This window comes from Notamacropus eugenii, chromosome 4 (genome assembly GCF_028372415.1).
Source record: "Notamacropus eugenii isolate mMacEug1 chromosome 4, mMacEug1.pri_v2, whole genome shotgun sequence".
NCBI classification, from domain to species: Eukaryota; Metazoa; Chordata; class Mammalia; order Diprotodontia; family Macropodidae; genus Notamacropus; species Notamacropus eugenii.
The window spans coordinates 413,106,760-413,125,398 of NC_092875.1; the positions used below are offsets into that span (position 1 = coordinate 413,106,760).

Genomic DNA, 18,639 nt, shown 5'->3' on the forward strand with positions numbered 1-18,639 from the left:
GTTTCACTTACCCTCATGTCTCTCCTTGGTTTAAATAAACTTCTCCTTTCATGGTCAAGAAGAAAATTCAAATTGTAAATTGTCTTTAAAAGCCTATTGAAGGGGACTTTTAAAACTAGAGAAAAAAACCTCGCTCTCTAAAACAATAAAATCAATCTGGATGTAATCTTTTCTTCTCCTAAAACAGACTACCATTCTGAAGTATCACAAAGACACAAAATATACAAACAGAATCAGTTCATAGTTTGGACAAGCAGATATACACTTTGTCAAGATACTGTTAGGAGATACCCTGTTTTCCAGAGCTAAGGCCCAGCATGCAGTCTGTGCCCTGAGTCTGGCTTAACAACAATACTTTGTGCTCACCCTCTGGATGATCTCAGCCACAGCAAAATCCCAGAACTGTTTCATATAATTATTGTAGGGTCATGAAGCCCTGCTAAGAACCAAACTTGTCTCATTGCTGCTGTTATCCCTTATTGTCAGGGCTACAGCTTACTGCGCAGCCACTGGTATAAGTACTAAGATCTCCCCAACACTGCTTTGGTCACCCTTCCCCCTCTATGGGTGGGGCCCCAGCATGGGTGTCTGTTTGATTTCTGACTCTCCTGTCTCTAGCCTGTCTAACCTGCTCTGTTCAGCTGTCTGATGAGGCTTTAAATATAACTAAGGAAAGAAGGAAAGTCAAGGGGAAAGGAGAAAGGAAAAGATATATCCTAGTGAATGCAGAATTCCATAGAATAACAAGGAGAAAAAGGTTTTCTTAACTGAGCAAAGCAAAGAAATAGAAGATAACAATAGAATGGGAAGAATTTCTCTTCAGGAATGTTAGAGATATCAAGGTAATGTTTAATGAAAAAGTGAGCATGATAAAAGGCAAAAGTGATAGGGACTTAATAGAAGCAGGAGAGAATAAGAACATGCAGAAAGAGCTCAACATCACTGATAACTGATCTAGAGGCAGACATCCTGGATAATGAAGTAAAATGGATCTTGCTGAGGCTAGTGGAGGTGACAGAATGCCAGCTGAGCTATTTAAAATCCTAAAAGATGATGCTTTAAAAGTGCTAAACTCAATAGGGCAGCAAATTGGAAAACTTAATAGTGGCAACTGGATTGAATAAGATCAGTTTATGTTCCAGTTCTAAAGAGGACAATTCTAAAGAAAGTTCATTTTACTGAACAACTGCATTCATTTCACACTCAGGTTATGCTCCAGATTCTGTAAGCTGGCTTCAGCAATATGTGAACTAAGAATTACCAAAAGAGCAGGCTGGCTTTTAAAGAGGCAGAGAAACTAGAGACCAAATTGCCAACATTCACTAGATTATGAAAAAAGCAAGGGAGCTCCAGAAAAAAACAAAACAAAACATCTACTTCTGCTTCATAGACCACATTACAGCTTTTCACTGTGTGGATCACAACAAAATATGGCAGGTCCATGAAGAGATGGTAATGCTAGTTAACCTTACTTATCTCCTGAGGAACCTGTATGCAGGTCAGGAAGCAAGAGTTAGAACTGAACATGGAACAACTGATTGGTTTAAGATTGGAAAAGAAGTACAATAAGGCCATATATTATCACCATATTTATTTAATTTATATGGGAGTACTTCATGTGAAATGCCAGGCTGAATAAATCAAAAGCTAGAATTAAAGTGACATGAGGTCACCCTCTCAAGTATAAAGTAAGTCTACCTAAAGAACATGAAAGAATAGATTCAGCTCTTTGAATGATTTAAATGAGAATAAATACAAGGTTTGTAGGAATGTGAAAAATGCTACCAGGAATCTTAGAAGATAATTGATTATTGATGAAAATAGGCTATAAAGTGGTGGTATACAATGGCCCTATGTAAATTAATATTTTGATTGATCTCATTTGTGACTGTAAAATCAGAGGTGATTGCACTTGATTAAAGTTATCTTAAAACTAATTTAAGGCAAGATATGCTCCCCTATTAGGGCAGTTATAGATTAGAATTTCATACAAACTCTAATTGCTATTTGGCATCAAGAGATTTATTGACTGTGGGACTTTAGACATATAAATCTTCTGTTTATCTCAGTTTATTAATCTGTCAAGTAGATGAAAGTACCCCCTACCACCCTAGGGTTATTGGAAGAACCAAATAATATGATTACAAAGTACATAACATAGCACCTAAAATAGATTTGGCAAACCATTGTCCTAGAAATATTGGCATGGGCAAAGGCAGGATCCTTTTGAATCAGTTTCCGTATCATGCTTTTTTTTTCTTAAAAAGAAATTTTTCCCACCTAATTCTGAGCATGGTTATATAATACCTTGCAAATATAGGTGAAACTTTGCTACATAATTGACTGTTAAATATGACTCATACCTAGGAATCAAACAGAGCTAGGGAATTTTTCCCTGTTAAGGCTTATATCAAATCAGTCTGTGCCACCAAGGGGACAGTCTTAAGACTGTCACAGTTATGTCCCTCCTTTTTCCTTTCACAGCAAATTTCTACACTCAAAGCAGATGATCCACAGTACCCTTTTGTGCCAGTGACAAATCTATTTATATATTGATTAAAATGGAAACATCTGAATATTGAAGGCAGGATTTTCTGCTTGCCCTCTACTTGCTGTGGTCTCTGTTGACCCTCTCCCAGTAAAACACTCTTTTCTCTTCATGCTGAAACCTTATTTTACCACAAGTTTAGGTTTCCCCGATGGCTCTTTGTCCCTGGAGATTCCTGAGAATCCTTTTTATCTTGTCTACAATGCCTCTGGGGGCTGGGAACTCCTGAAAGTAGCCCACTCCTCCCCAGGGTTTCTATTGCCAGGTAACATGTATCAGGCATTTAACTAACATGCCTTCCAAACGGTTGCCTTTGAAGATTGCTTTTTGGCTTATATTTTAGTAATTGGCACTATATGTATCCCCACTATTTTTGATAATATAGGGATAATTTCCTCCTAAGGGGGAAATTAAGACTCGTTGTCCTTAAAATTAGTTGGTCAGTTGGGGACTTTTATTATTAAGTATTAAACACTAAGACATCTGAGTTATTGTAGGCTTATATTAAAAACACTAAGATATCAGTTATTTCTTTGTTCAATCGTGTCTGACTCTTCATGATCCCATCTGGGATTTAATTGGCAAAGATACTGGAGTGGTTTGCCATTTCCTTCTCCAGTTCGTTTTGTAGATGAGGAAGTGAGGCAAATAGGGTTAAGTGACTTGTCCAGGGTCACACAGCTAGTAAGTATCTGAGGCCAGATTTGAATTTAAGAAAATGAGTCTTCCTGACTTCAGGCCCAGCATTCTATCCACTGCGCCACCAATATACCAATAGGTAACATCAAGTTCACATCCTAAATAACTAAGTAAAACACTTTTTTGAGCTTGCCACCTCCTTTAAAGTTGTATGTTTATGTAGAAGAATAAGTTTTTGAAATATTTCATTCTTTCAAGCTGATATAATGATAATGTCTTCTTAAGGAGGAGTTAGATTTAGATAAAGATTTAATGTAAAGACTTTCAAAATTGAATGGAGGGGACGATTTATTTTTAAAGCTTAACTCAAAAGTTTTAGACCCTTGCCTTCTTTGATATTTTAAAATGTTTAAAATTAGGTAGTTGCTAATTCATATCACAAGGCAGTTGCAAGTAATAGATTGAAGGTTTTCCTTTTACGCACCCTAGCTTATGTATCTACTTAGGTGATTATTAATCTTTACTCAGAATGGTTCATCATACAAGTCAGGCCCTTGTGGATTTCTTTTTAAGATTCTTCTTTTAGTCTGTGATAGAAGTGTCCCTATCAGGGACAAGGTTTAGGTAACAGCAAGTGAGGTGTAAAAATTAAATTCTTTGAAGTTTTGAGTTAATTATGGGTTCCTGATGCTTGAGCTAGTTATCGGAATACCCAATTTAGGAGGATGTACTAAATGGTATGAAGGTCTGTTTTGCAAGAATTTATAGCAGAAACATCCAAGAATCTCTGCAAATAACCTGAACCAGAGAAGCAGATCTAGGAGAAACCTGTTTCTCTGAGGACAGCTCTACCCCAGAATGCCGAGGAGGAGATATTTTCAGAAACCAGATTATCTGCTTGAGACATCTGAGCCCTATGACATGATGTGCTAATGAAGTGGATACTGGGAATGAGTTACTAGGAAAAAACTTAATATTCACCCTTTCCTTTGGTTCCCTCCCCATGTACTGTTACCTTTGTAAGATCTGCTTACTGAAGGGGGCTGCCCTCAATGGAGTGTGTCAATGAGTTAGTCCCATGTGATCTCAAAGACGGGTGAATAGTTATAAACTTGGTGGTTTTGGGGCCATCCTCTCTCAAATTAGTTCCATTAAATTAGAGGATCTGAGATAAAATAGTCCCTATTCCGTTTTATATTGGAGTTACAGCATTAGGACAAGCAGAAATAGTAGCCCAGATTCTATGTGAGACCATCAAGGGACCTGTGCCATGCCACCGAGTCCTTCTAGCTGTAGGCCTCCTCATTGTCTTTTGGCTTTGATGAATTCATTCCCAAGAAACACATTATGTTTCACAATGATTCAAATTTCTTATTCATAGCATTTTTTGTTTCTGTAATCATTACTTCAGATTTATTAAAATTACAGACTGATATATATATGTATATATATATATACATATATATATGATTTTTATTACGTTTTGATTTGTAACTTTAATTGGGCTAAGTGATTCATAGGAAGCATGGCTTCCCCAAAATCAAAAGGGACAATTGTGAAATTGAAAATTGACTTTTAATTCTATTTTGTTAAGACTTAATCAATCTAGTATTTCCCTTGGGCATAAGTTTTACTTAGGTAACCTCAGGTCACTTGTTTCACAATTCTTATCTTGTAACAGTACCTCCACTTTTGTGCTGAAACATGTGTCCCCATCTTTGTAACTTAATCTACCATCCATATTCCTGAAAAATTCGCTAAAGGTCAGTGTCCCCAATCTAAACCATTGTAGCAATTCCCATCCCCTGCATACCATTCCCTTGTCTGAGAACTACGCCCTTTATCTGCAAACTGATCTCATCTCCCAATTATGTAATAGGAAGGAGCTGAGATGACACATCCCACTCCCTCATTGGGATTATTTTACCTGTGGTTAAGGAGGCTTCAGGAGCGGTTGTTGTTATTCAGTGGTGCCCAGTTCTTTGCGACCCCATTTAGGGTTTTCTTGGCAGAGATACTGGAGTGGTTTCCCATTGCCTTCTCCAGCTTATTTTACAGATGAAGAAACTGAAGCAAACAGGGCTACGTGACTTTTCTAGGGTAACACAGTAAGAATCTGAGGCCAGATTTGAAACTGGGTCTTCTTGATAGTCTATCCACTATGCAACCTAGCTTAGTTTCTTTAAGAACTCTCATATTTTTCCCCTCCAGAATACTGTTTTTGTAATGTTTTGACCCTAAAATACTTCAATTACTTTTCTTATTTACAATGGCAATTGAATGAGTGGTAGTAATTGATCTGCTTCTTGGAAGAGGGGTTAGTGTGCTTGACTCAGTTAGTGTGTCTGAAGGAAAGCAAGGGCATAAGAGCAGCTCCCCTCTTACTCTAAAGCATGAGAATGTGTGGGTCAGTGGATATGTACATGTGCGCATTGGGGAATCTCAGAGGCTAGGTTCCTTGACCACCTAGGCCCCCCTCAGATATTGGTTAGACACAAGACAAGGATAGAAACTACATAGCCATATGTGTCTAGAGGAATTTGTGGGGGGAGTTCATAAAGGTTAGAATTCAGGGGTGGGGAACCTCAAGGCCACCCATGGCCCTCTAGGTCCTCAAGTGTAGCTCTTTGAATCCAAACTTCACAGAACAAATCCCCTTAATATAAGGATTTGTTCTGTAAAACTTTAATTTAGTCATAAGGCCACACCCAAGGACCTAGAAGGCCACATGTGGTGTCAAGGCTGTAGGTTCTCCACCCTTGGGTTCATTGTCCAAGGCTATTTAGTAGATGAATGGAGAAGAATGCGGGATTTTCATGCTATTCTTTCTGACTCAAAGTGCAACATTCCATCCATATTAGTCTGACTCTAATGTTGTATAGTTAGTAGAAACTGATTTCCAGTTAGGTTCACTCTTGTGAAGGAAAGATCTCACCATCACATCATCTCCACAATATGCCCTTCTCTCCTGCAACTGCCACCAGTCTAGTGTAGGCCTTCATCACCTCACTATTGCAATAACTTCTGAGTGGGTCTGTCTGCTTCAACTCTCTACTCCAATTTATTTTCTATTCAGCCCTTAAAGTGACTTTCCTAAAGTTCATGTCTGACCATTACACCGTATTACTCAATAATCTCCAAAGGTTCCCTATTGCCTCTATGATCATATACAAAATGCACTGGTTGGCATTCAAAGCCTTTCATAAGCTAGCATGTTCCCCACCTGCCTCCCCCTTTTCAGTCTTCTATCACATTCTCATTGATCCAGTGTCACTGACTTCCTGAATATTCCTTGAAGACAATCCACCTTTCAGCTCTGAGCAATTTCTCAGGTTGTTCCTCATACCTGGAATGTTTATTTTCTTCATCTCAATTAACTGACTTCCCTGGATTCTTTTAAGTCCAGAATAAGTCCATCTTCTATGCTGACATAAATTTTTCTCCCCTATTCCCGGTTCAGCATATTCATGTGTAACAATTTGCCTTTTAGGTCATGGCGTCACAGATTTGGCTCCTTGACCTGTTAATTAAAATTGACTTATTTGTTAGTCATTCATTAACTCATTGTTCATTTGTTTTCACACTTGCAATTTAAAAACTCATTTGAACTATATGCCTAATACAGACAAACGACTTCAGTAACATAGTCTGTTTGGTTCAACACTTGAACGACTCTCATTTTCCATAGGGGAAAAAAAGCTCATGAAAATATAATCAGAGGGTTGAAATCACAATTGACCACATATTACATGAGGGCACATAGGGAGAGTGGTAACTCTTCAATGGGACTTGAACCCCAAATACCTGGGAAAATTATCAGTACCTTATACTGTTCAGCAAAGCAAACAATAGAGTCTTGACAAAGCTTTTAGAAAGCATTAACCCTTAATCTAAGTATTAGGTTCCCAGTTAATTGATCATTTTTCTTGATTAGAAAGCTTTCCTCTGATTAATAGTTTTATGAAGGCCTATGCTCTAAAGTCTGTTTTGAACATAACCACCATATTCTCTACTTTATAATACTAATTATAGCAAGGTACTTGATCCAATAATATCCAATTTCAAGACCTCCACTAAACTACTTTCCAAGTTTGTGGTTATATGATATGAAATATACTGATAATTACATAACTGACAACCCCCCTACATTCATTCCCATTTAACAGTAGTAGAAAAAATATAGTTTTTGTTCTATTTAAAACTTCCATATACTTCTAATCACTCCCTCTTTTCCTTCTATCTGAAATGAAGCATAGAATTAGAGATGAGAGAGAACTTACAGGTTATCTAATACAGTCTCTCATGTTTACAGATGAGGAAACTGAGGTCCAGAAAAGTTAGTAACTTCCCTAAAGGTATACAGTGTCAAAACAAAGATTTGAACTCCAAACAGAACTGTGATTCCAGCTTCACTCTTCTTTGTAATGCATCATGGACCGATGATGGAGATGAAACAAAAAGGAGTCCTCTGATGGAGCATTTTTAAATGCTGATTATAACAGTATTTATCATAAATTGTTAGAACTCAACTGTTCATTTTCGGTTCAAAACTGTATGACCTGCCTGCAGAGACTATGTCCCTGAGGCATTTCATTTCTCTGAAATTTTGGGTTCGGTATTAATAAAGTAAGGATTCCAGCTTTTGGAGAAAAAAAACTGTGCAATTTTTTAAATGGAAAAAAATGTAGTTCAATAATATCACCTATTATTATTATTATTACCCTTTAATAATGTAATGGTGTAGCTGCACTGAATACATTCTGTTTTATTTTTTATTGAGTATAGGACATTCCAAGTCATTACACCACAGGTTAGTTACCTGTCTTCCCCTCCCCCACCCCCAGAATGTGCTTGAGTGAGAACAATATACTGCATATCTGCTCTATTTTGGGTTGTTTTTTTCCACTCAAGCTCTAGGGTGACTACTTCAAAGTGTATCTTTGCCAAACAAACAAAGGAAAACATATACTCTGTCAGTGGGAGCCAGGAGATTGCTAAACCTTAACCTTCAGAGAACAGGCCTCTTGAGATTTTATGGTAAGGAGTGCAGTTTAATACATTAGGAAACTGGCTTTCTTTATTAAAGGATCCCACAGAATGTCACAACTGAAAGGGATATAAGGGATCATTTAGTCCAAGCCCCTCATGTGGGAAATGAAGATAATTGAGCCAAATATAGGACAGTCAATGGAAATAAAAGTCTCTAAAATAAGGACACGTGAGGAGAAAGAAAGTGACCTTTTCGTCCTATGTACCTAATCAAAATTAGTTGTAAGTGCCTAGCAGGGGGTTCTGTAAGGCCAATTTTTTGTTAGTATTTCTTAAGTCCTTCCTAAGATCTGCAGAGGCCCCATGGGTTGAGTAGAGCCTGCTGAGGCGAGGCAGTCACTTCACAGGGGAGATAAACTAGTTGGAGATGCTGGGCTGAATAATTGATGGAGGCACCATGTACTTATTCAAGACTGGCCCGGGGGTTGGGGTGGGGGTGGGAAAGAAAGGGTTTCAGGGGGAGGAGGAAAGCTTAGCCTCGCCCCTCCCACATAGCCTTTCTCTAAGCTACTTCTCTCCCCACCCACATCTACACTTCCTTCTCGGACATACCGCTGACCAGTCTGTTGCGAGAGAGTGTAGGGCCCGCAGCGAGTGACCCCCACCACCCCGACCGGCAGAAGGGGGGAGCGCAGCCTCGCCCGCCACCCGGCTGTCATCTGGGCCACCCTGCCACCCCTGACCAGCACCATGCGCTCCGCGCTGGGGGCTCTGCCGCTCAGTATCTTCCTTTTCGTGGCTGTCCCATGCTTTTCGCAAGGCACTACCTCAGGTAAAAGAAGCATCTTTGAGGTCCTCCCTTCTTTCCTCAGGCCGGGGACCACCTAGGAGAGGTGGGGACGAGGGGGTGGAGGGGAGAGGGCTATTGGGGGTGATGTGTGTCTGTTTCACTTAGCATCCCCAATGGGAAGCTGCGCCTAACTCGGGAAAGGAAGCAAGTTGCGGGGAAGGGGAGAGTGGGGATCGTAGATACCTTGTCCAAGATGGGTGGAGAACTTTCCTATTGGCTTGTGGTTCCGATATTGAGCTAAATGAGTAAAGGGAGAAACACGGGGCCTCTGGTCTGCCATCTCCACATCTCTTCTTTGGGCGAATACAGAACTTTTGGAGTCTGGGTCTTAAGCAGGTTTAGCCTTGTTTTAAGGACACAGCTGCGGCTGGAGACGCCACTGAGAGCAGGGACAACCTCAGAAAGCACTTTCTAGGTCACATCTTTTCCGCTCCCGGTATTGGTCACAGGACAGATAACCGCTCCTTTCTCCCTGTCCTCTGCATCGCACGAAAGGAAGTGTTTGCGGAGCCTTTTCTGAGATGAATTTCAAACTCCAGTGAAGAGAGACTCAGGAGCTCCAAAAGAAAATTGGCATGGTTTTTTCCTTTCTCTGGATTTTTAAAAGAATGTTTTCTTCTGTGTCTGCCTTGGGGAAGGCAGGCATGTATCTGTACAGGTACAGATACAGGCGTGATGCCAAAATCCAATAGTAAAGTTGCCATTTTATCTTACGGATGATTAGCATCACCTGATACTATCCCATGAAACCGAGCAGGCGAAAAGTACGTGTATTAGACAAAAACGAATATACCAATAGAAGAATACTTTTACATATAAAAAGATATTATTTTTTAAAGAATATCATAAATAACGCAGACCCAAAGATCTCATTTTTATGAACTCAAAGCATCTTTTATTTTTATAACTTTGGAGTATGTTTAATCTTTCTGGTCACCAACCATTGTATATTTATAAAGAACCATTAGCATCCATTTCAAGGTGTGCCTTTGTTCCCTATCTAATTTTACTACCCTTTTTTCTTCTATCCCCATTTGATCGTTAACTGTCTGGAGCTTCCCTCCCCCTTTCCCCTCCAAATATCTTCTTCATTTTATTTCCCGAACAATGGTTTCCAGTTCTGAGTACTACTGATATCCCCGCTGGGGTCAGTGAAAAGAATGCATGTAATCACCGTTTTGTTGGGGAAATTAAAGTGAATATCTGGGGAAACCCTAGTGGAAAAAGAATGCTTGGGGAGGGAAATAACCGGTAGATATCCTGAGCTCTGTGAAATCATCCTTTTGTCCTCCATTTCCCACCTTATGGGTGAAATTAAGTTAGAATGAATATCAAAGGAAGACATAAAGAAAAATTGAGTTTTAAAAGGGCTATAAGCACCTGACTGTATTGTAGACGTGGGGGTGGTGGACTGTTCCATTCTCTGATTGAATGTCTACTTGATATCCTGGCGTGTGGTATGTGTGTTTAATCAATCCATCCAGGTCTGTTTTGTACACTACTTCCCTGGTGGAAGCCCCTAAAACAAAGGGACTGGGGTGATTTGCTGTAAGTTAGCTATACCTCTGACTTCATGGCAAGTCCATGGGAATTAGAGTCTTTGATAAAGACAAAGAATATTTGGTTAGAACGTTCCAGGCCTCTTCATTTTGACTAAGCGTTCTCTTCAGTCTTCAGTTTCCTCATCTATAAAAGAAGTTATAAGGTTGAATGTAATATTTTCCCCTCCTCTCCCCCATGATGTCTCCTATATGCAAAGGGCAACTAGGTAGCTTTATAAATAGTGTTGGACTTGGAGTCAGGAAACCTTCAGTTCAAATGTTACCTGTACACTTACTAGCTCTATCACTCTGGCCAATTCCAGTTGGGCAATGCAGCCCCTGCCTTCCTCTTTTTTTTTTTTTTCTGTTTTGCTACTCATTTTCTTTGAGCTGTGACTTACTTTGTAATAAGTTACTGTAGTGTGAGATCTATTTTGGAGGTTTAAATATATTCCTCTAAAAAAGCGACATGTTGCACACAGATCACTGGTTAGGAGATGTTGGTTCTAGTTTCAACTCTAACGTCAGCTCAGTGATGTTGGCAAGTCCCTTTGGTATTCGGGGCTTCAGTGTCCTCCTCTGTAAAACAGGAAGGTTAACTGGTCGATGATGTCTAAAGTTCCTTTCTACTATAAAATTTTATGATGTGAAGATAGAAAAAAATAGTAAGGAGATATACATAAAAACACTAAGTCAAAATACCAGGTGGAGAAACTTTGGAATAACATTTTTTTTCTTAACAGAAAATGTGCAAAGTTGATTTTATAGTATTTCACATTTCTATGAAAAAATTTAAATTTCAGGACAGTTTTTAAAAATATATATTTCCTTTTATTTCAAGTCTTCATCATCAAATATTCCAATCCTTATTGAGTATCAAATAAGATATTTACAAGTGATCAATGAGGCAGTATTTGTAAAGTGCTTAGAACAGTGCCTGGCAAATACTAAATGTTTAATAAATTAAATGCTGGTTTTACTTTGAGTATTATGTCTGACGATATTATGTAAGATAAGTTGAATATATAGACTCCAAGGTTTGCCATCCAAGATAAGAAATTTAATATACATAAAACTTGTTATTTGATGGAAAACCCTTTTGAAAAAGGATCCAGAATTTCATCTAGACAGAGTAGATGAGTAGACTTTTTCCTCTCTAGTCATTATAATACACTAACTTATTATGCTCAGTATCTCATGGGGCAACTAGGTGTCAATGGATGAATGCTGATAGGTCTAGAGTCAGGAAGACTTGGATTCAGATATGACCTTAGACACTCACTAGTTATGTGACCCTGAGCAAGTGAATCAATCTCTGTTTGCCTCACTTAGTTTCCTTAACTGTAAAATTGGAATAATCATAGAGCCTACCTCTTATGCTTGTGAGGATCACATGAAATATTTTAAAGTGTTTAGCACCATACCTGGTCCATAGTAGGCTCTTGATAAATTAATTGCTTGCTTCTTTCTTGTAATTCTTCACACAGGCTATCAGCTCTTTAGAGTCTGGTGACCTCTGGCCTTATCTTATCTTCATTGGTTCCCAAACCAACCTTTGGAGCACTACTGTTGTAGTAGCTCTTGCTATGCTAAGGAAGACATTCCAGTTAATTTGTGTTTTTTTTTAAAAGTTCATATCTGTGATTTTATCAGCATTATGTGTTCCCAGTGAGGCATTCTAGCTATTTAATGTATATGAACACACCTCTGCAAATTATAGTTTTAGATAGTTGCCTAGAAGTTAGTTGATGTGCCCATGGACCCACCAGCTAGCATGAGCCAGAGATAGGACTTGGAACCAGTTGTTTCTGGTTTGGAGGCCAGTTACTTGTACACTACTCCATCCCTATCTCTCCATCTACCTATTTAAATAATAAAAATGCCTTTGTGGGAGAACTGAGTTATCTTCCTACACGTAACAACTACCTTAGCTTCTCCTTGGAGACTAGGAGGTAAGTCAAATTAAAGGTTTTGAAAGTTAACCTGGGAGGGGGTTATCTGGGAAAATATTCACAAAATGAATTAAACTTGCATTTGGCATCTCTCTTTTCTTTAAAAAAATACCATGTAAAGACAATTTTTTAATATTCATTTTTTTTGAAATTTTAAGGTCCAATTTTTCTCCTTCCCGAGATAGTAAAAGCAATTTGATATAGGTTATACATGTGGAATCATGTAAAACATTTCCATATTAGTCATGTTGTGAAAGAAGACACAGGTTAGAAAAAAACAACAAAAAAACCATGAAAAAGATAAAATGAAGCATAGTATGCTTTGATCTGCATTCAGACTCCAGCAGTTCTTTCTCTGGAGGTGGATAGTCCTTTGGAATTGCCTTGGATCTTTGTATTTCTGAGAATAGCTAAGTCATTCAGTTGATCATACAGTATTGTTGTTACTGTGTACAATGTTCTGCTCCTGTTAACTTTATTTGTACAAGTTTATTTAAGTCTTTTCAGGTTTTTCTGAAATCATCCTGCTTGTCATTTCTTATAGTACAATAATATTCCATTCCAATCATATACCACAACTTGTTTAGTCATTCCACAATTGATGGGCATTCCCTCAATTTCCAATTCTTTGCCACCACAAAAAGAGCTGCTATAAATAGTTTGTACAAATAGGTCTTCCCCCGCCCCCTTTAAAAAAAAATCTCTGGGATACAGACCTAGTAGTGTTATTGCTTGGGTAAAAGGATATGCAAAGTTTTATAGCCTTTTGGACATAGTTCCAAATTGTTTTCAAGAGTGGTTTACTCAGTTTACAACTCCACCTACAGTGTATTAGCGTCCCAGTTTTCCCATATCTTTTCCAGAATTTATCATTTTCTTTTCTGTCATATTAACCAATTTGATAGGTGTGAGGTGGTAGCTCAGAGTTGTTTTAATTTGCATTTCTCTAATCAGTAGTGACCTGTAACATTTTTTTATATGACTAAAGATAGCTTTAATTTCTTCATCTGAAAATTGCCTATTCATATCCTTTGATCATTTATCAATGTTTTTATTTTTTATAAATTTAACTCAATTCTTTATTGAGAAATGAGGTCTTTTTCAGAGACATCTGTAAAAAAAAAATTTCCCAACTTTTCTGCTTTCTAATCTTGGTTACATTGATTTTGTTATTCAAAACCTTTTAAATTTGACATAATCAAACTTGGTCATTTTATATCTAGTAATGTTCTCTATCTTTTTAATTTTTTTTCCAATGTAAAGATTATTTTCAGCAATCATTTTTTAAATAACATTTTGAGTTCCAAAGTTTTTCCACTCTTCTCTCCCCAAGACAGCAAGCAATCTGATATAGGTTATAAATGTGCAGTGAGGTTAAACTTATTTCCACATTAGTCATGTTGTGAAAGAAGAACCAGAACAAAAAGGAAAATCCATGAGAGGAAAAAAAAGATGAAAATAGCATGCTTCGATCCACGTTCAGACTCCATAGTTCTTTCTCTGGAGGTGGATAATTTTCCATCATGAGTCTTTCAGCTCATTTTAGACTTAACCATTGAGAGTCTGGCAAAAGACAGGGAGGTGTGGACCCATCAAGACCTGAGTCAGAAAGGATCAGTAGCACAAGGAAAACTTGAGAAAGGACAAAAAAAAAAAAAAATAGGACTGAACCATGGTAAAGAAGACAAAGACTGAAAAGGGCCATAAGCCCAATAAAGATCCAGGGCCTGAAGATTTAGGCTGATGCTACCAGTTATCCCTACCTCATCAAGGATTGAAGGAAATTCCAAGAAAAGGTCTGCTCTCTTTACAAATTCCTTAATAGATTCTGCTTCCTTACACAAACATTTCTGGTAAAATGTATTTTGACTCAATCACACAGGTAATAGGGGTTATCTGGAGTTAAATATAGATGTAAATTATATCAAAGAGCATTTGTACTCCCAAAATGTTAGTGATTTTCCTGACTGGGGGCTCATAGCAATTGTAATTCTCCATTTTTCATCTAATAAAAAATACCTAAAGAAGCGAAGGACAGAATACTGTGGCTCTAAGAGGCCTTTATAAAAGCAATAGCTTTTAGACTTAAAGCAAGCTAACTATTGTAATGTTGTTACATTAGTATTTCATGATACCTTTAGTGTTGCCCTATAAAAGGTTTGTTATTTTGAGACTTTACAGCAAAGGCATTTCTTTTTAAAGTGAGAATGAGGTCTTAGAGGATTAATTTTTTTAAATATAGTATTTTATCCACCCCTCCCCCAATTACATGTTAAATTTTTTAAACTTTGTTTTCAAAGTTTTGATTTCCAAATTCTATCCCCCCTCCCCTTCCCCGTTCCTGAGATAGTAAGCAATCTGATAGGTTATACATGTACAATCATGTGAAACATTTTCATATTAGCAATTTTGTACAATAGAATACTTGAACAAACAAAAAGAATGAAGGAAAGTGAAGAATGGCTTGCTTCAGTCTGTATTCAGACAATATCAGTTCTTTCTCTGGAGGTGGATAGCATGCTTCATCATGTGTCCCTTGGGACTGTCTTGGATCACTGTATTGCTGAGAATAGCTAAGTCATTCACAATTCTTCATTAAATATTGCTGTGACTGTAAAATCTTCTGGTCCTCCCTCACTTTGCATCAGTTAAGGCAAGTCTTTCCAGATTTTACTGAAATCATCTTGTTTGTCATTTCTTATGGAACAATAATATTCCATCACATTCATATACCACAACTGTTCAGCCACTTCCTAATTGAAGAATATTTGATTTCTAATTCTTTGCCATCACTAAAAGAGCTGCTATAATTATTTTTCTTCCTTTTCCATTTTTTTATGATCTCTTTGAGATACAGACCCTAGCCGTGGTATTGCACAATTTTATACCCATGTGAGCATAGTTCCAAATTGCTTTCTAGAATGACCGGATCAGTTCATGATTCCACCAACAGTGCATTAGGGTCCTATTTTTTCCACATCCCTTCTAACATTTATCATATTCCTTTTTTTTTGTCACATTAGCCAATCTGATAGGTGTACCTCAGAGTTGTTTTAATTTTCATTTCTCTAATAAATAGTGATTTAGAGCATTTTTTCATATGACTATAGATAGCTTTATTTTCTTCATCTGAAAACTGCCTATTTATATCCTTTGACCATTTATCAATTGGGGAATGACTTGTTTTCTTATACATTTGACTCAGTTTTATATATTTGAGAAATGAGGCCTTTATCAGATGCACAGGATGTAAAGATTGTTCCCCAGCTTTCTGCTTTCCTTCTAATAAAACCTTTTTAATTTAATGTAATAAAAATTTTACATTTTGAAATGCTCTGTGTATGGTTCTAAATTCTTTCCTTATCCATAGATCTGACAGATAAACTATTCCGTGCTGTCCTAATTTGCTTATGGTATCACTCTTTATGGGTAAATCATGTACCTATTTTGACCTTATCTAGTAATATTGTGTGAGATGCTTGTCTATACAGGCTAAACACTACACCTCATTTTAGCTACACTGTATTCTAATTTTAGAGGACTGATTGCTAATCCAGGAAGTATCATCAAGTAGTAACTAAAGAAAATATCTTTGAGTTCTTAGGTTTTTTTTTTTAATGTAATCTAGTGTAATAAACTGTCAAAGTTCTATGATAGGCACCATCTATTTGGAAATTCAAAATAACTAGTTTTATTGGCAGTTAGTGTAAGAATTTAGCATTATCTACCTTGTCATTTAAATTTTTTCTCCCTCTTCCTCCCTTCCTCCCTCTCCCCCTTCCTCCTTTCCTCCCCCTCCCTCCCTCTCCCTCTCTCCTTCCCTTCCTTCCTTCCTTCCTTCCTTCCTTCCTTCCTTCCTTCCTTCCTTCCTTCCTTCCTTCCTTCCTTCCTTCCTTCCTCCTTTTCTTCCTTCATCAGCCAAAGTTTTTGGTAACTTTCAACTGTCAGGATCTCTAGCTAGGATCTTTGATGAATCAACCTTATGCTGGTTGTAATATCTTTGAAAAGAATAATGTTTACTTCATCATTAACTGGAAGGAATATTCTTGTGTGTATGTATTATGTTTATTTTAAATCTCCAGATACACCATGGTTGGCTTTGAATTCTCTCATTTTAATATTATAGCAGCTTTCCTCCAAGGCTTTGTGCCTTATGGTCTTGTTTTAAAGAGGATGGTTCTCAGGTGAAATTTGACTCTTTGCACTGTTTCAAAAGTAATGTGCCTCTTTTTATTTGCTAATTTTTCTTTTGATTAAATTTTAATGATTTCTTTAATGTTTTATTTCCCTCTATTACATGGAAGAACAATTTTTAACATTTAACAAAAAATTGAATTTGAAATTCTTCCCTCCCTTTCTTTCCCTCCCCCCTCATTAAGAAGGCAAGTAATTTGATATAGGTTATTCATGTACAATCACCCAAAACAATTTTCTCTCAGACATTTTCTGAAAGAACACACCGTGCCCCCCCTGCCAAAATCCAAGAAAATAAAAGTAAAAAAAAAGTATGCTTTGATCTATGTACGGACTCCCATCAGTTGTTTCTCTGGAGAGAGTTACCATTTTTCGTCACAAGTCCGTAAGAATTGTTCTGAATCTTTGTATTGCTGAGAATAGCTAATCATTCACAGTTAATCATCGCACAGCATTGCCATTATGGTGTACAGTGTTCTGGTTCTTAATTTCATTTCTCAGTTCATGTAAGTCTTTCCAGGTTTTTCTGAGAACATCCTGCTTATTTCTTATAGCACGTTAGTATTCCTTCACAATCATAAATATAGTTTGTTCAGCCATTCCCTATTTAATGGGCATCACCTCAATTTCTAGCTCTTTGCCACCATGAAAAGAACTGCTATAGGTGTTTTTGTTATGTATTTGAAATGTATTTTTTTGGGATACATGCCTACCAATGGAATTGCTGGATCAAAGAGTATGCATGGTTTTCTAGTCCTTTGAATAGTTAGCATTTTTTATTTGATTATTTGTTTGTGGCTCATTTCACATGGTTATGTTCTTCTGAGTTTATGTCTTGGTCTTCCCTCCTGCCTTAATAGTTTTTTATGGTCAGATTTGTTGTTGCTGTCTGCTCATTTTTTTCTGCCCATTTCTTGACTTTGAACTTTATGTTAATATTGGGCATGGGATCACCACAGGGTGGGCAGGCACTATGCCAAGCCTCAGGCTTTTTTTGTGCTGCTGTTTTCAGAGCTAGTTCTGGGGGGTCTGCAAGTTTTTGGTGCTTCCAAGGTGGTGTGATCCTAGAGAGGTCCTGGACTGTACTCATGGCTTTACCAAGGAAGTGCCCCCATCCCCTCTAGCTGTATTTGTTAGTGCTTCTCTTTGCTTTGGTACTATGACCAGGGCCATGCTCCCTTGTGACCAACCAGCAGCACTTCTCTGTGCTGTGTAGCGCCAATGCCACATTCACAGCTCCTACAGGGCCATGAATATCTTGGTGTAATTCTGAATCGTGAAATACAACAGACTCTCTGCATGAAAGACAGAACCAAAATATTTATTCAGACATCAGAAAGCCAAAGTCATCATAGTAACAAAAATCTATACACAGTAACAATACAGAGGACAACACCAGCCCCAAGCCTTCCCTCACTGGGCTTCCCACAAACCAGCTCCATTAAACAAATCACAAATAAGTTCTATTACTCATACCAGCCAGCAGCCTGGTAGCCTGCATCGTTCCTAGCTCTGACTGCTCTCTAGACTAACTTCTCTTCAGCCCTGCTCTGGCTCCGCTTCTTCCTGTTCCACCCATTCAGCAAGCTTCTCCCACCCCAGGCTCCATGTCACTCAGACTCATGTGGCCCAGGCAGGTCATGTGGGCCTAGTAATGAATGGAAAAAAACTGCTTATGAACAATAGGGCTGCCAGTCAGCACCAGCTGTACCCAGAGCCATCACCTGTAATCTCTCTCTCTTTTTTTTGTGTGTATGTAATCTCTTTTTGAGCAGTTGTCTGCACCCAGTCTCAGGACTGAGAGCTCCTGAAGAAGCTATTGCTGTTTGTGTGTTTTGTGGGCTCTGGGCAGTTCTTTACCCTGGTGTTAGAAACTTCTCCTGCTCAGCCAGAGAAACACCTTACCCTGTCTTTTTGTTGGCTCTG

At 38.0% G+C, this 18,639-nt stretch overlaps 1 protein-coding gene across 7 annotated transcripts in view; it reads left to right on the plus strand.

Annotated features, from left to right (window-relative positions):
- The window catches only part of EMB (embigin), a 247,050-nt gene that overhangs the window by 81,413 nt on the left and 146,998 nt on the right, over positions 1 to 18,639 (plus strand). For 3 of the 7 annotated variants that reach the window (XM_072605673.1, XM_072605672.1, XM_072605674.1), the window contains exon 1: positions 8,741 to 9,008. The exons of the other annotated variants lie outside the window; for them this stretch is intronic. In XM_072605673.1, coding sequence (XP_072461774.1) covers positions 8,927 to 9,008 — 82 coding nt within the window. In that variant the 5' untranslated portion in view covers positions 8,741 to 8,926. Of the gene's footprint in view, positions 1 to 8,740; positions 9,009 to 18,639 lie in introns of those variants that run through there. 7 annotated transcript variants of the gene reach the window in all.